The sequence below is a fragment of the Oncorhynchus tshawytscha genome, linkage group LG31 (assembly GCF_018296145.1).
Source record: "Oncorhynchus tshawytscha isolate Ot180627B linkage group LG31, Otsh_v2.0, whole genome shotgun sequence".
Taxonomy (NCBI): Eukaryota; Metazoa; Chordata; class Actinopteri; order Salmoniformes; family Salmonidae; genus Oncorhynchus; species Oncorhynchus tshawytscha.
Genome location: NC_056459.1, coordinates 30,517,074 through 30,543,774, shown reverse-complemented (window position 1 = coordinate 30,543,774; position 26,701 = coordinate 30,517,074). Strand labels below are relative to the sequence as shown.

Sequence of the window (26,701 nt, the reverse complement as noted above, 5' to 3'; positions counted from 1 at the left end):
TTTACAAGATTAAATTAGCAAAAGATATATAGGTAAACAAATTGTACAACTGAAGATCAACAGAGGAGGAAAGGATTAGTCCTCTAACTCAAACTCTGTCAATCTGTATCATGCTAGCTAGGCAAAGCCTACCACAGCTCTAGAGGAGGTAAAGGCCACTGTGAGGAGAGAGCCTTACCACAGCTCTAGAGGAGGTAAAGGCCACTGTGAGGAGAGTCTTACCACAGCTCTAGAGGAGGTAAAGGCCACTGTGAGGAGAGTCTTACCACAGCTCTAGAGGAGGTAAAGGCCACTGTGAGGAGAGTCTTACCACAGCTCTAGAGGAGGTAAAGGCCACTGTGAGGAGAGTCTTACCACAGCTCTAGAGGAGGTAAAGGCCACTGTGAGGAGAGTCTTACCACAGCTCTAGAGGAGGTAAAGGCCACTGTGAGGAGAGTCTTACCACAGCTCTAGAGGAGGTAAAGGCCACTGTGAGGAGAGTCTTACCACAGCTCTAGAGGAGGTAAAGGCCACTGTGAGGAGAGTCTTACCACAGCTCTAGAGGAGGTAAAGGCCACTGTGAGGAGAGTCTTACCACAGCTCTAGAGGAGGTAAAGAGTCTTACCACAGCCACTGTGAGGAGAGTCTTACCACAGCTCTAGAGGAGGTAAAGGCCACTGTGAGGAGAGTCTTACCACAGCTCTAGAGGAGGTAAAGGCCACTGTGAGGAGAGTCTTACCACAGCTCTAGAGGAGGTAAAGACCACCGTGAGGAGAGAGCCTTACCACAGCTCTAGAGGAGGTAAAGACCACCGTGAGGAGAGAGAGTCTTACCACAGCTCTAGAGGAGGTAAAGACCACCGTGAGGAGAGAGAGTCTTACCACAGCTCTAGAGGAGGTAAAGACCACCGTGAGGAGAGAGTCTTACCGTAGCTCTAGAGGAGGTAAAGACCACCGTGAGGAGAGAGCCTTACCGTAGCTCTAGAGGAGGTAAACCGTGAAGAGAGAGCCTTACCGTAGCTCTAGAGGAGGTAAAGGCCACCGTGAGGAGTCCCCCCCATACCAAACGCCCTTTACCCACACCCCCAGTCAACAAGGAGTTTCATATGTGGACACCTACTCCAGAGATGTGTCCACCCCTGCAAAAACACAGGATGCACTCCACATCCTGTCCCAGCCTGACTACATGAATTATTCACCACGGGCACCAACAACCTGCGAGAGGAGAAGGAGAGAGTAGGCAGCCTGGTCAACAGAGTAGCAGAGAGGGCCTCACCATCTCCCCTCCGCTGCCCCAGAAAGACTTTCCTCCCCGTCCCATTCAGAAAGTCAACGCTGACATCACCAGAGGGTGTGGCCTACTCCAGAACGTACACGTTGCTCAGCAACCAACAATCACCCCAGAGCATCTGCACGACCACTCCCACCTGAGGAAGCAGACAGTAGGGATGTTTGTCAAGTCTCTAAAGGATGTGGCAGTTGGTAGACAAAACACCCCATGCCGCACTGGACAGAGGACCACCCAGAGACCCCTACCAGAACACTGCACCACCAAGGAGCCCCAAGCCCCCACCAGACCCAGCGCACCCCACAGGCCCTACCCACCACCAGAGCATCACCACCTCCATCGGCTTAGCAAGACTGGACTGAGCCCAGTCTACTACCCCACAACATACCACCACCTCTACCAGACCAGAGAGGCAGTCTCCCGGCCCAGACAGGGCCCCCGCCCTCCACAGGGTCCCCTGCACTCCACAGGGCCCCCTCCCCTCCACAGGGCCCCCCCCCCTCCACATGGGTATGTATGTATGTATGTATGTATGTATGTATGTGTGTGTGTGTGTGTGTGTGTGTGTGTGTGTGTGTGTGTGTGTGTCCGATAAATAACTATATATCGGAAGTTTTACATACACTTGCAAGTCTGTTAGGACATCTACTTTGTACATGACACAAGTAATCTTTCCAACAATTGTTTACAGACCAATTATTTCACTTATAATTCACTGTATCACAATTCCAGTGGGTCAGATAAGACACTAGTTATTTATCAGACACACACACACACACACACACACACATACATACATACGAAAACAGCAAAAGAAGCACAACTGAAATTGACCAAATTAAATTTTAAAAAGACCAAAGATGACAACTGGTTTGATGCAGATTGTAAAACAATGAGTAAAAAATTTAAACACTATCCAAACAAAAGCACAGAGACACAAATAATGGTGAATTACGCCTTCATTACTGTGAGACTTTAAAACGCTATAAACGTAACACTCAGAACCAAAAAAGCACAGTACAACAGCAAGCAGCTGACACTAATTGAGGAGTCCATGAACACACACACAACTTCTGGCAAAATTGGAAAAACCTAAAAATAAATAAAAGTGGAATTAGCGATACAAAATGGTGACATATGGACAACCCATTTTAAAACACTCTACAACCCTGTTGAAATTGACACAAACGCAGAACAAAATGCCAAATTCATGAGAAGTTGAATGGACAATCAAAATCCACTGGACTCCCCAATTACTGACCAGGAGCTCTATAAGAAACTAAACTATTACTGACCAGGAGCTCTATAAGAAACTAAACTATTACTGACCAGGAGCTCTATAAGAAACTAAACTATTACTGACCAGGAGCTCTATAAGAAACTAAACTATTACTGACCAGGAGCTCTATAAGAAACTAAACTATTACTGACCAGGAGCTCTATAAGAAACTAAACTATTACTGACCAGGAGCTCTATAAGAAACTAAACTATTACTGACCAGGAGCTCTATAAGAAACTAAACTATTACTGACCAGGAGCTCTATAAGAAACTAAACTATTACTGACCAGGAGCTCTATAAGAAACTAAACTATTACTGACCAGGAGCTCTATAAGAAACTAAACTATTACTGACCAGGAGCTCTATAAGAAACTAAACTATTACTGACCAGGAGCTCTATAAGAAACTAAACTATTACTGACCAGGAGCTCTATAAGAAACTAAACTATTACTGACCAGGAGCTCTATAAGAAACTAAACTATTACTGACCAGGAGCTCTATAAGAAACTAAACTATTACTGACCAGGAGCTCTATAAGAAACTAAACTATTACTGACCAGGAGCTCTATAAGAAACTAAACTATTACTGACCAGGAGCTCTATAAGAAACTAAACTATTACTGACCAGGAGCTCTATAAGAAACTAAACTATTACTGACCAGGAGCTCTATAAGAAACTAAACTATTACTGACCAGGAGCTCTATAAGAAACTAAACTATTACTGACCAGGAGCTCTATAAGAAACTAAACTATTACTGACCAGGAGCTCTATAAGACACTAAACTATTACTGACCAGGAGCTCTATAAGACACTAAACTATTACTGACCAGGAGCTCTATAAGAAACTCAGGCATGCGGACCTGATGGCATCCTAAATGAGATGCTCAAACTCACTTGTACACATTTCAACATTTCAATTGGCTATATTAAAACAGTTTAATTTGATCCTGAGTGTAGGTTATTTCCCTGACATCTGGAATCAAGGACTCATATCCCCAATCTTCAAGAACGGAGACAAATTTGACCCTAACAATTACAGAGACATTTGTGTGAACAGTAACCTGGGGAAGGTTTTCTGTAGTATTATAAATGTACGAGTTCTAAACGTCCTTAATAAACACAACGTCTTGAGTAAAAGACCAATTTGATTTATACCAAAACATCGCACAACTGATCATATTTACACACACTGATAGATAAACATGTCCACCAAAATAATACCAAAATATACGCTTGCTTTATCAACTTCCAAAAGGCATTTGATTCTATTTGGCATACAGGACTGTTCTACAAAGTCACTGAAACTGGTGGAGGGAGTAAAATATATGACATAATTAAATCAATACGTGCAGCATTAAAATTGGCAAGAAAATGACCTAACTATTTAACCAGGCCACAGTTGCAATCTGAGCCCTGCACTCTTCAATATTTACATCAACGAATTGGCCACTATTCTATAAAAATCATCAGCCCCATTTCCCCAAATGTAATTATTAATTATGTTATTATTATAAATCTCCAAACAATGCTTTGGCAATATCTACATTGTTACGTCATGCCACTAAAGCATATTTAATTGAAATTGATAGAGAGAGAGAAGTCAGAAAGAGAGGAGAGAGAAGAGAGCAGGCAGAAAGAGAGGAGAGAGAAGAGAGAAGAGAGAAAGAGAGGAGAGAGGAGAGAGAAGGCAGAAAGAGAGGAGAGAGAAGAGAGAAAGAGAGGAGAGAGGAGAAAGAAGAGAGAAGTCAGAAAGAGAGAGGAGAGAAGTCAGAAAGAGAGAGGAGAGAAGTCAGAAAGAGAGAGGAGAGAGAAGTCAGAAAGAGAGAGGAGAGAAGTCAGAAAGAGAGAGAAGAGAAGAGAAGTCAGAAAGAGAGAGAAGTCAGAAAGAGAGAGAAGTCAGAAAGAGAGAGAAGTCAGAAAGAGAGAGAAGTCAAAAAGAGAGAGAAGTCAGAAAGAGAGAGAAGAGGTCAGAAAGAGAGAGAAGTCAGAAAGAGAGAGAAGTCAAAAAGAGAGAGAAGTCAGAAAGAGAGAGAAGTCAAAAAGAGAGAGAAGTCAGAAAAAGAGAAGAGAAGTCAGAAAGAGAGAGAAGTCAGAAAAAGAGAAGTCAGAAAGAAGAGAAGTCAAAAAGAGAGAGAAGTCAGAAAGAGAGAGAAGAGGTCAGAAAGAGAGAGAAGTCAAAAAGAGAGAGAAGTCAGAAAGAGAGAGAAGTCAGAAAGAGAGAGAAGTCAAAAAGAGAGAGAAGTCAAAAAGAGAGAGAAGAGAAGTCAGAAAGAGAGAGAAGTCAGAAAGAGAGAGAAGTCAGAAAGAGAGAGAAGTCAAAAAGAGAGAGACGGCAGAGAGAGAGAGAGAGAGACGGCAGAGAGGAGGCTGTGTGTGCTCAGAATGACAACACTACGGACTCCTTATTACGGTAACCACGGTGACCAGAGCAAGTATACTCAATGGAGCTCTTCAGAGACGACACACTCCTCCCCTCTCGTCCTCTGTCCTCCTCTTCATTGTCCAGTATAAAGAGTCTCTGTGTGCGACTGTGTGAGGGGCAGAGTGGAGCTTGGTGTGGACTGGGACAGAGATACCACGGGACGTAACATACACTTAGTATTCACAGTCCAAACCACTGACAGAGGTCACTGGCGAGTGAAAAGACCACAGCAACAAAACCTGCAGACTCGACCGACCGAACTACTTATTTTAGAAGTATTCTTTACAGACCATTATTCTCCACAGGTTTCTCCAAAAGTGTCAACGATAATGGAGTGACGCCAATACACAACCACACACACACACACACACACACAACCAACCACACACACACACAAACACAACACCACACACACAAACACACACACACACACACACAAACACACACACACACACACCCAACACACACAACACACACACAAACACACACCCAACCACACACACACACACACACACACACACAACCACACACACACACACACACACAACCACACACACACAACCACACACCACACACACACACCACACACACAACCCACACACACACACACACACACACAACCACAACACACAACACACAACCACACACACACACACACACACACACACACACACACACACACACACACACAACCACACACACACACAACCACACACACACACACACACACACACACACACACACACAAACACACACACACAAACACACACACACAACCACACAACCACACACACACACACACACACACACACACACACCACCACACACACAACCACACAACCACACACACACACACAACCACACACACACACACACACACAGACTCACCGTCCGGCAGGCAGGCCACTCTTTCCCAGGTCGGCTCTGACTCTCTCTCCTATGTGGCGATAGACATCCACCAGAGATGTTGTGGCAGCCTCACGGACCTGCACACAGGACACACAGCATCCCACAATATCGGTTATCCAGTATCATTATCCACATAACTAAATAATGAAAATATATATTATGCAATTCATATTATTCACAGTTGAGTTAGCAGATCTCTTAACAGGGGGATAAAGCATCATGTTTAGTATGATTGTAATGGCATCAGATAACTCTGGCCGGCCTAGCGAGAGTAAGGTGTTACCCTGCCCTTGTGTGTGTGTGTGTAAATGATCTACAGAGCCTTCAGAAAGTATTCACACCCCTTGACTTAGTCCACATGTTGTGTTACAGACTGAATTAAAAATAAACATGTTTTCCCCCTCACCTCATCTACACACAAAACCCCAAAACGACAAAGTGAAAACATGTTTTTGGAAACTTCTGCAAATGTATTGAAAATTAAATACAGAATTCTGTTCAAATCCCCTTTGGCAGCGATTACAGCTGTGAGTCTTTCTGGGTAAGTCTATAAGAGCGATTACAGCTGTGAGTCTTTCTGGGTAAGTCTATAAGAGCGATTACAGCTGTGAGTCTTTCTGGGTAAGTCTCTAAGAGCGATTACAGCTGTCAGTCTTTCTGGGTAAGTCTCTAAGAGCGATTACAGCTGTGGGTCTTTCTGGGTAAGTCTCTAAGAGTGATTACAGCTGTGAGTCTTTCTGGGTAAGTCTCTAAGAGTGATTACAGCTGTGAGTCTTTCTGGGTAAGTCTAAGAGCTTTGCACACCTGGATGGTACAATATTTTCACATTTTAAAAAATGTATGTGAAAATTCTTCTCTGTCAAGTCGGTTGTTGATCATTGCCAGACAGCGATTTTCAAGTCTTGACATAGATTTTCAAGCTGATTTAAGTCAAAACTGTAACTAGGCCACTAAGGAACATTCAAAGTCGTCTTGGTAAGCAACTCCAGTGTTTTCTAAGTTATTGTCCTAAGTGGTTGCTGATGACAAGCATACCCATAACATGATGCAGCCACCACCATGCTTGAAAATATGAAGAGTGGTACTCAGTGATGTGTTGTGTTGGATTTGCCCCAAACATAACACGTTGTATTCAGGCTAAAGATCATTTCTTTGCAAATTTCTTGCAGTTTAACTTCAGTGCCTTGTTGCAAACAGGATGCATGTTTTGGAATATTTGTATTCTGTACAGGCTTCATTTTCACAATGTTGTTGATCCATCCTCAGTTTTCTATCAAAGCTATTAAACTGTGTAACTGTTTAAAAGTCACCTTTGACCTCATGGTGAAATCCCTGAGCGGTTTCCTTCCTCTCCGTTAACGGAGTTAGGAACGACGCCTGTATCTTTGTAGTGACAGTACACCATCCAAAGGGTTCTCTCTCTCACCCAGGTATTTAACATGTTTCAGTGGTGAAACCAGGGTTCTCTCTCACCCAGCTGTTTCAGCGGTGAAACCAGGGTTCTCTCACCCAGTTATTTAACATGGTTCAGTGGTGAAACCAGGGTTCTCTCATCCAGTTATTTCAGTGGTGAAACCAGGGTTCTCTCACCCAGCTATTTAACATGGTTCAGCAGTGAAACCAGGGTTCTCTCACCCAGTTATTTAACATGGTTCAGCAGTGAAACCAGGGTTCTCTCACCCAGCTATTTAACATGTTTCAGTGGTGAAACCAGGGTTCTCTCACCCAGCTATCTATTTAACATGGTTCAGCGGTGAAACCAGGGTTCTCTCACACCAGCTATTTAACATGGTTCAGCAGTGAAACCAGGGTTCTCTCACCCAGCTATTTAACATGTTTCAGTGGTGAAACCAGGGTTCTCTCACCCAGCTATTTAACATGGTTCAGCGGTGAAACCAGGGTTCTCTCACCCAGTTATTTCAGTGGTGAAACCAGGGTTCTCTCACCCAGCTATTTAACATGGTTCAGCAGTGAAACCAGGGTTCTCTCACCCAGTTATTTAACATGGTTCAGTGGTGAAACCAGGGTTCTCTCATCCAGTTGTTTCAGCGGTGAAACCAGGGTTCTCTCTCACCCAGCTATTTAACATGTTTCAGCGGTGAAACCAGGGTTCTCTCACCCAGCTATTTAACATCCAGTTGTTTCAGCGGTGAAACCAGGGTTCTCTCTCACACAGCTATTTAACATGTTTCAGCGGTGAAACCAGGGTTCTCATGTTTCAGTGGTGAAACCACACAGCTATTTAACATGTTTCAGCGGTGAAACCAGGGTTCTCTCACACACAGCTATTTAACATGTTTCAGCGGTGAAACCAGGGTTCTCTCAGCATGTTTCACACAGCTATTTAACATGTTTCAGTGGTGAAACCAGGGTTCTCTCACCCAGCTATTTAACATGTTTCAGTGGTGAAACCAGGATTCTCTCACACACAGCTGTTTCAGTGGTGAAACCAGGGTTCTCTCTCACACAGCTATTTAACATGTTTCAGTGGTGAAACCAGGGTTCTCTCTCACACAGCTATTTAACATGTTTCAGCGGTGAAACCAGGGTTTTCTCTCTCACACAGCTATTTAACATGTTTCAGCGGTGAAACCAGGGTTCTCTCTCACACAGCTATTTAACATGTTTCAGTGGTGAAACCAGGGTTCTCTCTCAGCACAGCTGTTTCAGTGGTGAAACCAGGGTTCTCTCTCCAGTTATTTCACACAGCTGTTTCAGTGGTGAAACCAGGGTTCTCTCACCCAGCTATTTAACATGTTTCAGCGGTGAAACCAGGGTTCTCTCACCCAGCTATTTAACATGTTTCAGCGGTGAAACCAGGGTTCTCTCACACACAGCTATTTAACATGTTTCAGCGGTGAAACCAGGGTTCTCTCACCCAGCTATTTAACAGTCTCCCATTGACTGTCTAATAGCAGGGTAAACGATTAGAATGAGTAACTCCAGCACACTGGCATTTCTGTATTGTTGAATACTTCACCATAGAAACGCAATGACTAGAACTTCTATGTGTTCCACAATGTGTTTAATGGAACTCACACTTATATAATTTCTATGTTACAGGGCTTTCTCTCCATGTTACATTAAAACCTGTTACAGACCTCAGAGGTTTAAACTCCAAGCCTAATCTAACACACCTGATTCTAATAAATAGCTGGTTGATGAGGTGAATCAGGTCAGTTACAACTGGGGTTGGAGTTAAAAACCTACAGGAGGGTCTCTCTCCAGGAACATGGTTGGAGTTAAAACCTACAGGAGGGTAGCTCTCCAGGAACAGGGTTGGAGTTAAAACCTACAGGAGGGTATCTCTCCAGGAACAGGGTTGGAGTTAAAAACCTACAGGAGGGTCTCTCTCCAGGAACAGGGTTGGAGTTAAAACCTACAGGAGGGTCTCTCTCCAGGAACAGGGTTGGAGTTAAAACCTACAGGAGGGTCTCTCTCCAGGAACAGGGTTGGAGTTAAAACCTACAGGAGGGTCTCTCTCCAGGAACAGGGTTGGAGTTAAAACCTACAGGAGGGTCTCTCTCCAGGAACAGGGTTGGAGTTTAAACCTACAGGAGGGTCTCTCTCCAGGAACAGGGTTGGACAGCCCTGCTTTTGGATGTTTTTAATACAGACAGAGACAAAAAGGGATTCAGATATATGCTCAGACTCTCACCTGTGGGTTTTGGTCTCCAGTCAGAGTGCAGAGGTGGGGAACGATCTTACTGAGACGCAATGGCTGAGCACCATACCTGAGAGAGGGAAGGAGGGAGAGAAGAAGAGAGATAGAGGGGGAGGGAGAGGGTATGAGTGAGAGGGGGGGTATAAGTTTATCAGGGTAACCCACCATTCTGCAACATTCACCAGCAGGTCATAGAGACACCTTTAGCCTTTTGCTGCATAGCATGTAGCAGCGTAGCATTTAGCACAACAGTGCTGCTATTAGCAAGATGATGCAACAATCAGTGAGAAGATTCCAGCTTCACAGCAGGGACGGGCAACTCCAGTCCCCTGAAGACACAGCTGATTTACTGTCACACTTCTGCCCCGACTCATCATGATCTACAGTTTAGAATGCAGTGAGTTTAATAAAAGTCAGCTGTGTTTACTAGGGATGGGGAAAATGTGTGACATCACTCAGACCCCCGTGGACTGGAGGTGCCCATCCCTGCTTTACAGCGCCTCGAGCCTCTTTATGCTTTAAAACGTTTTGTAAAAATACCGTCGGCTACACATACTGTTCAAATGTAAACTTGTGTACTTGCTACGTCTGGACTGGTAGAGCACGACACTCGCCCCCCTTGAAGCAGGGCATTGGGAACAGAATTGTCTAGAGGATGAAAACCCTTTACACAGACAAACAATGAGACCACTGCAATTGGACAAAAAACGAACAAAGAAGGTATTTATTAATTATTTAACCTTTATTTAACTAAACAAGTCGGGTTAAGAACAAATTCCTATTTACAATGACGGCCTACACAGGCCAAACCCGGACGACGCTGGGCCAATGGTGCGCCGCCCTATGGGACTCCCAATCACGGCAGGTTGAATGGGTTGCATCATCTTGGCCTTTCCATCGGGAATTTAAAAGACACTTATACAGTATGTCATCACTATTGTCTTGTTTGATTAATTCCAGTCAATCAGATTGGATTAAAAAGGCCTAGGTATAAATCAAATTCTCTCAGAACACAAATGGGCCTATTTTAGGCTATAGCTTAGTCTGGCCCACATGCAATCACACCGCATAGGCTTCTCTAGGCTACCTGCAGCTGTGGTTGTCATCAGCAGGCTACCTTGCAGCTGTGGCTGTCATCAGCAGGCTTCCTTGCAGCTGTGGCTGTCATCAGCAGGCTACCTTGCAGCTGTGGCTATCATCAGCAGGCTACCTTGCAGCTGTCATCAGCAGGCTACCTTGCAGCTGTCATCAGCAGGCTACCTTGCAGCTGTCATCAGCAGGCTACCTTGCAGCTGTGGCTGTCATCAGCAGGCTACCTTGCAGCTGTGGCTGTCATCAGCAGGCTACCTTGCAGCTGTGGCTGTCATCAGCAGGCTACCTTGCAGCTGTCTCAGCAGGTGGCTGTCATCAGCAGGCTACCTTGCAGCTGTGGCTGTCATCAGCAGGCTACATTGCAGCTGTGGCTATCATCAGCAGGCTACCTTGCAGCTGTGGCTGTCATCAGCAGGCTAGCTGTTGCAGCTGTGGCTGTCATCAGCAGGCTACCTTGCAGCTGTGGCTGTCATCAGCAGGCTACCTTGCAGCTGTGGCTGTCATCAGCAGGCTACCTTGCAGCTGTGGCTGTCATCAGCAGGCTACCTTGCAGCTGTGGCTGTCATCAGCAGGCTACCTTGCAGCTGTGGCTGTCATCAGCAGGCTACCTTGCAGCTGTGGCTGTCATCAGCAGGCTACCTTGCAGCTGTGGCTGTCATCAGCAGGCTACCTTGCAGCTGTGGCTGTCATCAGCAGGCTACCTTGCAGCTGTCATCAGCAGGCTACCTTGCAGCTGTGGCTGTCATCAGCAGGCTACCTTGCAGCTGTGGCTGTCACTACCACCTGGAGGGTTGTTTGGACCGGTATAAAGTCAAGGGCAGTGATTTACAGCCACCTGGAGGGTTGTTTGGACCGGTATAAAGTCAAGGACAGTGATTTACAGCCACCTGGAGGGTTGTTTGGACCGGTATAAAGTCAAGGGCAGTGATTTACTACCACCTGGAGGGTTGTTTGGACCGGTATAAAGTGAAGGACAGTGATTTACTACCACCTGGAGGGTTGTTTGGACCGGTATAAAGTCAAGGACAGTGATTTACTACCACCTGGAGGGTTGTTTGGACCGGTATAAAGTGAAGGACAGTGATTTACTACCACCTGGAGGGTTGTTTGGACTGGTATAAAGTCAAGGACAGTGATTTACAGCCACCTGGAGGGTTGTTTGGACCGGTATAAAGTCAAGGGCAGTGATTTACTGCCACCTGGAGGGTTGTTTGGACCGGTATAAAGTCAAGGACAGTGATTTACAGCCACCTGGAGGGTTGTTTGGACCGGTATAAAGTCAAGGACAGTGATTTACTACCACCTGGAGGGTTGTTTGGACCGGTATAAAGTCAAGGACAGTGATTTACTACCACCTGGAGGGTTGTTTGGACTGGTATAAAGTCAAGGACAGTGATTTACAGCCACCTGGAGGGTGTTTGGACATATAAAGTCACAGGACTAGTGATTTACTACCACCTGGAGGATTGTTTGGACCTTGTAATGCTGAAGGACAGTGATTTACTACCACCTGGAGGGTTGTTTGACTGGTATAAAGTCTGGACAGTGATTTACAGCCACCTGGAGGGTCCCTGTTTGACGGTATAAAGTCATGCTGGAGTGATTTACAGCCACCTTGTTTGGACCTATAGGAAGTCCTGAGTGATTTACTCACCTGGAGGGTGATGTTTTAACCTATAAAGTGAAGGACAGTGATTTACTTACCACCTGGAGGGTGATGTTTGGACCGGTATAAAGTCAAGGAAGTGATTTACTACCACCTGGAGGGTTGTTTGACCTTGTCACCTGGAGGGTTGATTTCATATAAAGTATAGGAAGTGATTTACTACCACCTGGAGGGTTGTTTGTCATGCTGGAGGGTGATCCTTATTAACCTATAGGAAGTCCCTGAGTGACCTTTCATGCCACCTGGAGGGTTGTTTTAACCTATAAAGTCAAGGACAGTGATTTTGCCACCTGGAGGGTGATGTTTTAACCTGGTATAAAGTCAAGGACAGTGATTTACAGCCACCTGGAGGGTTGTTTCATTAACCTAAAGTCAAGGACAGTGATTTACTTGTCACCTGGAGGGTGATCCTGTTTAACCTATAAAGTCAAGGACAGTGATTTACTGCCACCTGGAGGGTTGTTTGGACCGGTATAAAGTGAAGGACAGTGATTTACTGCCACCTGGAGTTATGACATCATTTCTCACAACTATAATTAAATTGGCTGATCCCTCCTGATGACCTTGTCATGCTGGAGGGTGATCCTTCATTAACCTATAGGAAGTCCCTGATGACCTTGTCATGCTGGAGGGTGATCCTTCATTAACCTATAGGAAGTCCCTGATGACCTTGTCATGCTGGAGGGTGATCCTTCATTAACCTATAGGAAGTCCCTGATGACCTTGTCATGCTGGAGGGTGATCCTTCATTAACCTATAGGAAGTCCCTGATGACCTTGTCATGCTGGAGGGTGATCCTTCATTAACCTATAGGAAGTCCCTGATGACCTTGTCATGCTGGAGGGTGATCCTTCATTAACCTATAGGAAGTCCCTGATGACCTTGTCATGCTGGAGGGTGATCCTTCATTAACCTATAGGAAGTCCCTGATGACCTTGTCATGCTGGAGGGTGATCCTTCATTAACCTATAGGAAGTCCCACCCAGTTGACAACATTATGTGAACATTAAAACATGTGAACGTTTAAACAGGCTTTTGGGCACCAGAGTCCTCTATCGAACTCTATGGTGCGTCTGTCCCTGCCCCTCAAGAAAAACATACGGTCCATGTAAAGCAGCAGTCTCGGGAAATCAGCAGTCTCACTCGCCGTATGACCTGTGACCTATGGAAGTGATTGATGGTGAAAGAGGAAGTACTCACGTGTTGAGCGTGGCGCAGAGAACCAGACACACCCCCTCTCTGCTGCGGAAGTTCTTATGTTTAAAACCAGGAAGCAACCTCTCCCACACATACTACAGATTGAGTGAGAGAAAGAGAGCGAGAAAGACAAAGAGAGAGAGAAGAGAAAGATATTATTTGGAACCAAGGACTGATCACCCCAATCCACAAAAGTGGGAGACAAATTTGACCCCAATAACTACCGTGGGATATGCATCAACAGCAACCTTGGGAAAATCCTCTGCATTATCATTAACAACAGACTTGAATATTTCTTCAACGAAAACGATGGTACTGAGCAAATGTCAAATTGGCATTTTACCAAATGACCGTACGAGGGCCTGCTTTACAAATGACCGTACGAGGGCCTGCTTTACAAATGACCGTACGAGGGCCTGCTTTACAAATGACCGTACGAGGGCCTGCTTTACAAATTACCGTACGAGGGCCTGCTTTACAAATTACCGTACGAGGGCCCTTTGCTTTACAAATTACCGTACGAGGGCCTGCTTTACAAATTACCGTACGAGGGCCTGCTTTACAAATTACCGTACGAGGGCCTGCTTTACAAATTACCGTACGAGGGCCTGCTTTACAAATTACCGTACGAGGGCCTGCTTTACAAATTGATGGAAAGTGGGGTTGGGGGAAGTAACATACAACATTATTAAATCCATGTACACAAACAACAAGTGAGCAGTTAAAATTGGCAACAACAAAAAATACACAGGGCTGTGGGGTGAGACAGGGATGCAGCTTAAGCCCCTCCCTCTTCAACATATATATCAACGAATTGTGGAGGGCACTAGAACAGCCTGCAGCACCTGTCCTCACCCTACTAGAATCTGAAGTCAAATGTCTACTGTTTGCTGACGATCTGGTGCTTCTGTCACCAACCAAGGAGGGCCTACAGCAGCACCTAGATATTCTGCACAGATTCTGACAGACCTGGGGCCCTGACAGACCTGGGGCCCTGACAGACCTGGGGCCCTGACAGACCTGGGGCCCTGACAGACCTGGGGCCCTGACAGACCTGGGGCCCTGACAGACCTGGGGCCCTGACAGACCTGGGGCCCTGACAGACCTGGGGCCCTGACAGACCTGGGGCCCTGACAGACCTGGGGCCCTGACAGACCTGGGGCCCTGACAGACCTGGGGCCCTGACAGTGAATATCAGTAAGACAAAATGAATGGTGTTCTAAAAAAGGTCCAGTTGCCAGGACAACAAATACAAATTCTATCTATCACTGTTGCCCTGGAGCCCACAAAAAACTATAAATACTTTGGCCTAAACATCAGCGCCACAGGTAACTTCCACAAAGCTGTGAACAATCTGAGAGACAAGGCAAGCTGGTCCTGGGGCTCTGTTCACAAACACAAACAGACCCCACAGAGCCCCAGGACAGCAACACAATTAGATGCAACCAAATCATGAGAAAACAAAAAGAGAATTACTTGACACATTGGAAAGAATTAACAAAAAAACAGAGCAAACTAGAATGCTATTTGGCCCTAAACAGAGAGTACACAGTGGCAGAAAACCTGACTACTGTGACTGACCCAAACTTAAGGAAAGCTTTGACAATGTATAGACTCAGTGAGCATAGCCTTGCTATTGAGAAAGGCCGCCGAAGGCAGACATGGCTCTCAAGAGAAGACAAGCTATGTGCACACTGCCCACAAAATGAGGTGGAAACTGAGTTGCACTTCCTAACCTCCTGACAAATGTATGGCCATATTAGAGACACATATTTCCCTCGGATTACACAGATCCACAAAGAATTTGAAAAAAAAAAACATTTGATGAACTCCCATATCTACTGGGTGAAATACCACAGTGTGCCATCACAGCAGCAATATGTGTGACCTGTTGCCACAAGAAAAGGTCAACCAGTGAAGAACAAACACCATTGTAAATACAACCCATATTTATGTTTATTTATTTTCCCTTTTGTTCTTTAACTATTTGCACATCATTACAACACTGTATATTTACATAATATGACATTTGAAATGTCTTTATTCTTTTGGAACTTCTGTAATGTTTACTGTTCATTTTTTGTTTATTTCACTTTTGTTTATTATGTATTTCACTTGCTTTGGTAATGTTAACATATGTTTCCCATGTCAATAAAGCCCTGAAAGAAAGTAAGAGACAGAGACAAGAAGTCTGTGGGAGGGAAACTGCAAGGGGCTCAGCAGATTACTGTTTATAAATGAGGTTACAGTCTGTGTGTGTGTGTGTGTGTGTGTGTGTGTGTGTGTGTGTGTGTGTGTGTGTGTGTACTGTCATTTGCAGTTCAGGTTATGTCCAGAAGAGGGAGCTGCGATCCTGATACTGTCTGTGTTAATCTAGTCAACTGTGATGCTGCGAACCTGATACTGTCTGTGTTAATCTAGTCAACTGTGATGCTGCTATCCTGATACTGTCTGTGTTAATCTAGTCAACTGTGATGCTGCGAACCTGATACTGTCTGTGTTAATCTAGTCAACTGTGATGCTGCTATCCTGATACTGTCTGTGTTAATCTAGTCAACTGTGATGAATGATGGATCACTGATAGGAGGTAGAGCCTGGGGGGTTTGGATGCTCTCTCTGAGGTGAGTTTCTCACAGTTCTATTCCTCAACTCCCTTACCCAGCATGCACAGCTGGGGAAATATCCTCATGACATTACAGCCAGTTTGTTGTAATCTGGTTATAATGTCACATAATCAGGCTGTGAGGACGTCACCTCGCCCAGTTCTGTTAGCAGATCTGTAAGCAGCAGAGGCCTCCAGGTCTGAGACTGTATATACTAGTCCTGGACTACAGGAAGAGGCAGGATCTAGCTCAACATGGGTGAGGCAGTGTGTGTGTGTGTGTGTTTGTGAGAGAGTATGACGTACGTGCCATGCATGTGTGTGTGTGTGTGTGTGTGTGTGTGTGTGTGTGTGTGTGTGTGTGTGTGTATATCTCACTCAACACACACATATGCTCACAAACACAGAAACACACACGCAGTGGATCAGTGGATGGTCAGGCCCTGGCTGGGTGTGTGTGTGTGTCTGTGTGTGTGTGTGTGTGTGTGTGTGTGTGTGTGTGTGTGTGTGTGTGTGTGTGTGTGTGTGTGTGTGTGTGTGTGTGTGTGTGTGTGTGTGTGTGTGTGTGTGTGTGTCTGTGTCTCTCACCATAGGCGATGCGGTCACTTCCATACAGCGGAGGATAAGATTCTGACTCTGTTCTCTGACCTGGTCCTTACTGTCCCCCAACCTGTCCACGAGGGCTGGGACCACTGGAGAAGGGAGGGGACACACAGTCAAATGTCATGTTAGAATAGTTGACTTGGCTCCATAATGAAACGTTGGTAGTAGAGAGGTTACCGGACCTAGACGGTGGGTCAAATGGAGTTCACACAGACGTCTTGGTAACAGACAAGAGTTTACTTCCTTAGGAGGCACTAGTTTCTCTGCTACGGTTTTAAGTAATCCTCCGATTTCCCCTTCGAACCACACACACACACACACACACACACCGAGGGCGAGGAAGGTTGCAGTAGGATGACATCACCCTGTCACTCCCCAGCTGATGTTTTCAGGGAGGAATGCATGTGTGTGTGTGTGGAGGGAAGGGGGGGATTGGGTTGTTGCTACCACAAAGGCTGGTTTCCTAGGCAACGGGGACAATAGAGGTCCAACACACAGCGACAGGGGGCATTGTAGCAGAGACACATCATCAAACACAGACATGTGAATGTGTGAGGTCATTGTGGTGTTCCCCCTCTTCAGAAAACAGCTGTTTCACTTCCTCCAGGACAAACACCCTCGCAGAACAAGATGGCCTCAGAAAATCATCAACAACAGATGGGAGAGAAGAACAGTAACACACACACACACACACACACACACAGCGAGTGAGGAGAGTCAATTATGTGTAGATCAAGAATGACACTCATTAATCACTATGATCTCATCTCCTCCTCCTCTGTGTCGACAGAGAAACGAGAGGAGAGGAGTGGAGAGAGGTGAGTATGACAACTGGTGACACCTGCAGCAGTAGTCTGACAGGACAAGTACAACACACACCAAAAGGCAGACAGGAGCAGCCAATGAGGGCAGTAGGGGAATGTGGTTAAGGGGTTAGATGGGATACTCCTACAGTTAGCCAGACTATTTGCAGCCTGATTACAGAAGAGGATGGAGAGACAGACAGTAGCTCACCTGTTCCCAGGTATCCTCTAAAGTGTTCCCCCAGGCGATCGACAAACGCCCCGGCAATGTCTATCCCCAACAACGCCACCTATAGGGCAGAGAGAAAAGACACACTTAATACTGCGTCACTATCTCACTCACACACACATCAACTCCCAACACACAGACAGTAGTAAGGTTATAGAGTTCTGTGAAGCTTAGTTTTCCTGCGTGTGAGAGAGAGATAGGGATTTGATCTCACGCGGAGGGAGTTCTGTGTCTGGAATGCTTGTGTTGGCAGACCATAACGGAAGCAAAAATGGTTCTCTGTCCCAGGGAGAGATCCTGACTGCTGTTACTCCTATTTTAGTCAAACACACAGAGAGAGAGCGAGAGAAAGAGAGAGAGAAAGAGAGAGAGAGTGAGAAAGAGACAGAGAGAGTGAGAAAGAGACAGAGAGAGAAAGAGAGAAAGAGAGAGAGGAGCCAGGTAACCCCAAACAGAGAGAGAGAGAGAGAGAGAGAGCGAGAGGAGCCAGGTAACCCCAAACAGAGAGAGAGAGGAGCCAGTTAACCACAAACAGAAAGAGAGAGAGGTCTGGTGCTTCTTTCACCAACCAAGGAGGGCCTACAGGAGCACCTAGATCTTCTGCACAGATTCTGTCAGACCTGGGCCCTGACAGTGAATCTCAGTAAGACCAAAATAATGGTGTTCCAAAAAAGGTCCAGTCACCAGGACCACAAATACAAATTCCATCTAGACACTGTTGCCCTAGAGCACACAAAAAAACTATAAATAGTTTGGCCTAAACATCAGCGCCACAGGTAACTTCCACAAAGCTGTGAACGATCTGAGAGACAAGGCAAGAAGGGCAATCTATGCCATCAAAAGGAACATAAATTTCAACATACCAAATAGGATCTGGCTAAAAATACTTGAATCAGTTATAGAACCCATTGCCCTTTGCGGTTGTGAGGTCTGGGGTCCGCTCACCAACCAAGACTTCACAAAATGGGACGAACACCAAATTGAGACTCTGCATGGAGAATTCTGCAATAATATCCTCTGTGTACAACGTAGAACACCAAATAATGCATGCAGAGCAGAATTAGGCCGATACCCACTAATTATCAAAATCCAGAAAAGAACCGTTAAATTCTACAACCACCTAAAAGGAAGTGATTCCCAAACCTTCCATAACAAAGCCATCACCTACAGAGAGATGAACCTGGAGAAGAGTCCCCTAAGCAAGCTGGTCCTGGGGCTCTGTTCACAAACACAACCCACAGAGCCCCAGGACAGCAACACAATTAGAACCAACCAAATCATGAGAAAACAAAAAGATAATTACTTGACACATTGGAAAGAATTAACAAAAAACAGAGCAAACTAGAATGTTATTTGGCCCTACACAGAGAATACACAGTGGCAGAATACCTGACCACTGTGACTGACCCAAAATTAAGGAAATCTTTGACTATGTACAGACTCTGTGAGCATAGCCTTGCTATTGAGAAAGGACGCCATAGCCTGTCTTCTCTTGAGAGCCAAGTTTGCCTATGTGCACACTGCCCACAAAATGAGGTGGAAACTGAGCTGCACTTCCTAACCTCCTGCCAAATGTATGACCATATTAGAGACACATATTTCCCTCAGATTACACAGAATTTGAAAACAAACCCAATTTTGATAAATTGAGGGGGAGAGGGGGAGCAGAGAGGGGAGGGGGAGGAGAGAAGGACCATATGTCCACTCAGGTATTCTCAGGCCCCTCTGATACTAATACACTATAAACACACATCGACTATCAGACATGTAGTCTAGCTAAGAGTGACTTTGCATCACGAGATAAAGAGGACATAGCATCTTTCCCAAAACTGCCTGGTCAGTTCGTCCGTCCATCTATTCATCCATCCATTCAAACTGTCTGGTCAACTGTCAGTCCATCCATCCATCCATACTGCCTGGTCAACTGTCATTCCATCCATCCATCCTGCCTGGTTAACTGTCAGTCCATCCATCCATCCATCCATCCATCCTGACTGGTCAACTGTCAGTCCATCCATCCATCCTGCCTGGTCAACTGTCAGTCCATCCATCATCCATCCTGCCTGGTCAACTGTCCATCCATCCATCCATCCATACTGCCTGGTCAACTGTCCATCCATCCATCCATCCATCCATCCATCCATCCATCCATCCATCCATCCATCCATCCATCCATCCATCCATCCATCCATCCATCCATCCATCCATCCATCCATCCATCCATCCATCCTGCCTGGTCAACCATCAGTCCATCCATCCATCCATCCTGCCTGGTCAACTGTCAGTCCATCCATCCATCCATCCATCCATCCATCCATCCATCCATCCATCCATCCATCCTGCCTGGTCAACTGTCAGTCCATCCATCCATCCATCCATCCATCCTGGTCAACTGTCGTTCCATCCATCCATCCTGCCTGGTCAACTGTCAGTCCATCCATCCATCCATCCATCCATCCTGCCTGGTCAACTGTCAGTCCATCCATCCACCCATCCAAACTGCCTGGTCAACTGTCGTTCCATCCATCCATCCTGCCTGGTCAACTGTCAGTCCATCCATCCACCCATCCAAACTGCCTGGTCAAGTGTCAGTCCATCCATCCATCCTGCCTGGTCAACTGTCAGTCCATCCATCCATCCATCCTGCCTGGTCAACTGTCATTCCATCCATCCATCCATCCTGCCTGGTCAACTGTCATTCCATCCATCCATCCTGCCTGGTCAACTGTCAGTCCATCCATCCACCCATCCAAACTGCCTGGTCAACTGTCAGTCCATCCATCCACCCATCCAAACTGCCTGGTCAACTGTCAGTCCATCCATCCATCCATCCATCCTGCCTGGTCAACTGTCATTCCATCCATCCATCCTGCCTGGTCAACTGTCATTCCATCCATCCATCCTGCCTGGTCAACTGTCAGTCCATCCATCCACCCATCCAAACTGCCTGGTCAACTGTCAGTCTGTCCATCCATCCATCCATCCATCCTGCCTGGTCAACTGTCGTTCCATCCATCCATCCTGCCTGGTCAACTGTCAGTCCATCCATCCATCCATCCTGCCTGGTCAACTGTCAGTCCATCCATCCACCCATCCAAACTGCCTGGTCAACTGTCGTTCCATCCATCCATCCTGCCTGGTCAACTGTCAGTCCATCCATCCACCCATCCAAACTGCCTGGTCAAGTGTCAGTCCATCCATCCATCCATCCATCCTGCCTGGTCAACTGTCAGTCATTCCATCCATCCATCCTGCCTGGTCAACTGTCAGTCCATCCATCCATCCATCCAAACTGCCTGGTCAACTGTCAGTCCATCCATCCATCCATCCATCCTACCTGGTCAACTGTCATTCCATCCATCCATCCTGCCTGGTCAACTGTCATTCCATCCATCCATCCTGCCTGGTCAACTGTCAGTCCATCCATCCACCCATCCATCCTGCCTGGTCAACTGTCAGTCATTCCATCCATCCATCCTGCCTGGTCAACTGTCAGTCCATCCATCCACCCATCCAAACTGCCTGGTCAACTGTCAGTCTGTCCATCCATCCATCCATCCTAACCAGAGGAAGGGGTTGGGACCATGTCTAAGACCTGAAGACTTACCAAGCTAAGGTTTTAGTTCAGAGGGGTAGGTTTAGTAAATCACAAACATCTGCAGCTCTAAAACATTCAGAGAATGAAAAGAAAAGGCATTGTGCAATATTACAGTGGCTGCTGTGGAGCGCGCTCCTGTGTGGTCAAAATCAAATCAAATTTATTTATATAGCCCTTCGTACATCAGCTGATATCTCAAAGTGCTGTACAGAAACCCAGCCTAAAACCCCAAACAGCAAGCAATGCAGGTGTAGAAGCACGGTGGCTAGGAAAAACTCCCTAGAAAGGCCAAAACCTAGGAAGAAACCTAGAGAGGAACCAGGCTATGTGGGGTGGCCAGTCCTCTTCTGGCTGTGCCGGGTGGAGATTATAACAGAACATGGCCAAGATGTTCAAAAGTTCATAAATGACCAGCACGGTCGAATAATAATAATGCATATGAACTGGGCATACTGCTATGTGAATGAGCATGGGGTGAATCTCTGCTGCAGAGAGAGAGAGCGAGCGAGAGGCTAGTGGCAAATCCTCAGTTCTGGGAGATTCCAGGATGACATTGACATAGGAATTGTGATTCTCCAATCACATGTGAAGGCACAGTAAGTTGATTGTATTTCTTGTCAACGAGTGTCATGGTGTGCAGGGTCATTGTGGAGAACACCTATGAGCTTGTCATCATGTGTCCTCTTCCATACTAGGGCTGTGACGGTGTTGGAAGTTACTCCAACTGGCCAGGCAGGTCACAATTCTGTTGGTTCACTTGTTTACATGGATATGATTCTTTATTTATTTTTTTCTTAAGCCATTACAGTTATTATCATGGCATTATGATCGTTTAGGTTGTTACTTATAAATCTTAAAATAAAAAAATAAAAATGAAGAAATGCCAAGTTGGAGAGGATCTGTCCCATCTTCGTATCGACGACAACAACAACAGAGTCCAAAGACTGATATGTGCCTAACTTGTCCTAGACTGTAAAAATGTTTTCCCACTGATCCGATTTCGACGCACAAAACCATTCAGATGGGGTTTTTCTCCCACTTCCCACTGAATATTGGCAAAACGTCCCAAACCTTGCTGCTGCGGTCATTCGATGGCGGTGACATTGACATATTTGCTTCAAAAGAGAGGATGCCGTAATGAAAGAACTAATATAGCCTAAACTACGGAAAACAGGCTTTTTACAAGACTAAATCGTGACAGGTGCGTTTGATTCGTATGAAGAGAGAGTCCAGTCAGGAAACTTTCTTAATAACGTACATATTAGCCTATAGAGAGAATCAGCAAATTAAACAAAAGCACATCCTGTAAAAACACCCGTCAATCAAAGCCACCAGCGTATATGTCAGACACAAGCAAATACTTTTTATTCAACAAAAAACTAGGCTTTCCTGAAAGTAGGCTGTAACATACTGAATTGGCAAGGAAAGTATGAAGGGGACAGCTATGCAATAGTATGAAGCTGAAATTGAGGGGGAGAGTGTTGGAAAGATTTTAAATTCTGTGAGGAACTCTTATATAATATGATTGGATGTAAAAAAATAAATAAAAAATGAAATACTTTGACATGTCTGTGTGAAGTGAAGAATAAAAAAATGACTGGGAATCCCAGCAGGGCACTAAGAAGCAGGCCAGGCCTCGATAGGCCCAATCCACCATCAGTTCTCCTCTCTGGTAGTTACTATAGACAGAGACACCACAGAACTAGACTGCCACATGTCAGGCCATTCAACAGACACAATGCCACCTGGGAAGTGTCTGTGTGTATTGCTCCTAATATGCACCTACAGTATTCAGACCCCTTCACTTTTTCCACATTTTGTTACGATACAGCCTTATTCTAAAACGGATAAAATTATATATTTTTTCTTCAACTTACACACAATACCCCATAATGACGTCACAATACCCCCATAATGACGTCACAATACCCCCATAATGACGTCACAATACCCCATAATAATAAAGCGAAAACTAGTTTTTACAAATACATTATTTAAGTAACTATTCAGACCTTTTGCAATGAGCCTTGAAATTGAGCTCAGGTCCATCCTGTTTCCATTGATCATCCTTGAGATGTTTCTCCAACTTGGAGTCCACCTGTGGTAAATTCAACTGATTGGACATGATTTGGAAGGCCATATCGGTCTATATAAAATGTCCCACAGTTGATAGTGCATGTCAGAGCAAAAAACAAGTCACGAGGTCGAAGGAATTGTCCGTAGAGCTCAGAGACGGGATTGTGTCGAAGCACATAATCTGGAGAAAGGTACCAAAAAAATGTCTGCAGCATTGAAGGTCCCTGTCACGATCGTCATATGAAGTGGACCAAAATGCAGCGTGGTATGTGTTCATGATGATTTTTTAATAAAAGAAAGCACTGAACACAAACTATACAAAACAATAAACAAAATAACGACCGTGAAGCTATAATGAGAACTGTGCTGACACAAGCAACTAACATAGACAATCACCCACAAACAAACAGTGAAACCCAGGCTACCTAAGTATGATTCTCAATCAGAGACAACTAATGACACCTGCCTCTGATTGCGAACCATACTAGGCCGAAACATAGAAATCCCCAAATCATAGAAAAACATAGACTGCCCACCCCAACTCACGCCCTGACCATACTAAATAACGACAAAACAAAGGAAATAAAGGTCAGAACGTGACAGTCCCCAAGAACGCCGTGGCCTCCATCATTCTTAAATCTAATAAGTTAGGAACCACCAAGACTCTTCCTAGAGCTGGCCGCCCGGCCAAACTGCGGCCAATATCTAAATTGCACCTGGGCTGGAATAATACATTATGGCCTTTTTCTTACATTTCAAAGATGGTTTGAGTGTTTTTCCACTGCGAGTACAACAGTCAATGTGTTGATAGAACTTCGGTACGGTTTTCCTCAAATGTGCTTTGTTAAAATCCCCAGCTACAATAAATGCAGCCTCAGGATATGTGGTTTCCAGTGTGCATAAAGTGCAGTGCAGTTCTTTGAGAGTTGTCGTGGTATCGGCTTGAGGGGGAATACACAAGTCTTTGACTATGTCAGAAGATAATTATATTGGGAGGTAATATGGTCGGCATTTGATTGTGAGGTATTCTAGGTCGGGTGAACAAAAGGACCCGAGTTAATGTCTGTTATCACAATCACACCATCAGTGGTAAATCATGAAACATACACCACCACCCTTCTTCCCGGAGATTTCTTGATTCCTGTCTGCACAATGTACTGAGAACCCAGCTGGCTGTATGGACAGGGACAGTATACCCAGAGAGAGTCATGAAATCGGTGAAACTGAGTATCTTACAGTCCCTGATGTCTCTCAGGAAGGAGATCCTTGCCCTGAGCTCGTCTACTTTATTGTCCAGAGACTGAACATTAGCGAGTGATCTACTCCGAAGCGGGGAATGGTGTGCCCACCTCCTGAGTCGGACTAGAAGTCCACTTCGAATACCTCTTCTCTACCAGCGGTGTCTTGGGGCTCTGGAATAAGTTAAATTGCCCTGGGAGGTGCAAACAACATATCCAATTCAGAAAAGTCATATTCCTGGTCGTAATGCTGGCGAGTTACCGCCACTCTGTTTTCCAAAAGTTATTTCCGACATTCTGTAATAGTGTAAGAAATAACAAACAAAAATACTGCAAATTTGCTTAAGAGCTAGAAGCAGAGCTGCCATGTCTGTCGGCGCCATCTTAGTCCACGTTGGCAAGCTGACTGCAGAAATGTCCACCAGAGCTGTTGCCAGAGAATTCAATGTCCATTTCTCTACCATAAGCCGCCTCCAATGTCGTTTTAGAGAATTGTTACCTTTGACTCAATTCAGCAGTCTCATCCAGATCATCATGGCATTTGTAGTTCTTTATGATAGCCACATTAGCAGCTAATTAGGATTTGTGACTTGTTTCAGGAAACTAGGTGTATGTCGCAAGTCACGACTTCACAGGAGAGGCGTTTGAACGTTTATTTTTATTTATTTTTATCAAAATTAGTTTTTTTTTGCAGAAATGCCTTCAACATTTGAACTTTCACGTGCCTTAATAGCAAACTTCAATGCCATCTGTAAATACGAATAAAGTTGTTAAATTACCAGCCTAGTTGGTTTAGTCACAGAAGACAACAGGAACCTTTCCGCAAGCCATGATAGGCTGAGATAATGAATGGGCTGGACATGCCGAGAGATGAGTATCGGATTGGTCTGCCGTGTAGCATTGTCTGCCTATAAAATGAGCTGCTCCTTATGAGTCGATAATCCTTTCTACTGCAGTTATTTTCTAAAGATAACGTTAGCCATGGAGAACAGCAAATGTGTTGCTAGTGCTCTCAACAACATTGCTGGCCTGAATTTCAAGCGCTATTGACACAGGTCAGTGGGGGGGGAGAAAATAGTGATTGACTACTTTTAGGACGACGATCGTACCATGCTGACGCTCTCCGATGCTGAAAATGAATCAGACGATGTGAACCAGAGTGACTTGACACAACGGGCCAAGCAAGCTGCACAAACAAAAACGGAAACGACACAGGACGTCTTATTTAATGAAAGGGGTTGCAGTCTGCCGTGAAGCGCTCAAAGTAAGAGTCTAGCTACAGTTTCAGATATTATACGTTTCTAATTTTGTCAGAAAGTTGTTAGGATTATGGTTCATTGTTTAGCTTGCATGTCTAAACAAAAGACTCCACCTCGCCAGATGATAAATGACCCATTAAGTTAACCAGGTGTGTTTGACGGTGACGAAGGCCATCTATTGTATAATAACGCCAATAATACTTGTACCTGGAATGTGTCTTTCAGCAGCAGTAGAACACACCTGTCTCTCCTCCACCAGTCATACAAGGTGAATGGACTAATGCCTCCAATCAGAAAGACCTGTCTCTCCTCAACCAGTCATACAAGGAGAATGGACTAATGCCTCCCATCAGAAAGACCTGTAGAACACGCCTGTCTCTCCTCCACCAGTCATACAAGGAGAATGGACTAATGCCTAAAATCAGAAAGACCTGTAGAACACGCCTGTCTCTCCTCCACCAGTCATACAAGGAGAATGGACTAATGCCTCCCAATCAGAAAAAGACCTGTCTCTCCTCCACCAGTCATACAAGGAGAATGGACTAATGCCTCCCATCAATCAGAAAGACCTGTCTCTCCTCCACCAGTCATACAAGGAGAATGGACTAATGCCTCCAATCAGAAAGAACTGGCTAAACACACCTGTCCTCCTCCACCAGTCACCTGTCAAGGAGAATGGACTAATGTCCTCCAATCAGAAAGACCTGTCTCTCCTCCACCAGTCATGGGGACAAGGAGAATGGACTAATGAACCAGTTGTCCAATCAGAAAGACCTGGGGAACACACCTGTCT

The 26,701-nt window shown here is 45.3% G+C and overlaps 1 protein-coding gene across 29 annotated transcripts in view; it reads right to left on the bottom strand.

The window, feature by feature from the left end:
• The window catches only part of LOC112239559 (CLIP-associating protein 2), a 129,020-nt gene that overhangs the window by 89,446 nt on the left and 12,873 nt on the right, over window positions 1-26,701 (bottom strand). For all 29 annotated transcript variants that reach the window (XM_042310362.1, XM_042310328.1, XM_042310329.1 and 26 more), the window contains exons 2-6: window positions 17,720-17,798; window positions 16,691-16,794; window positions 13,504-13,595; window positions 9,540-9,615; window positions 5,861-5,958 (exon numbers count right to left, since the gene is read on the bottom strand). In XM_042310362.1, the coding sequence (XP_042166296.1) occupies window positions 5,861-5,958; window positions 9,540-9,615; window positions 13,504-13,595; window positions 16,691-16,794; window positions 17,720-17,798 (449 nt within the window). The remainder of the gene's footprint in view (window positions 1-5,860; window positions 5,959-9,539; window positions 9,616-13,503; window positions 13,596-16,690; window positions 16,795-17,719; window positions 17,799-26,701) is intronic.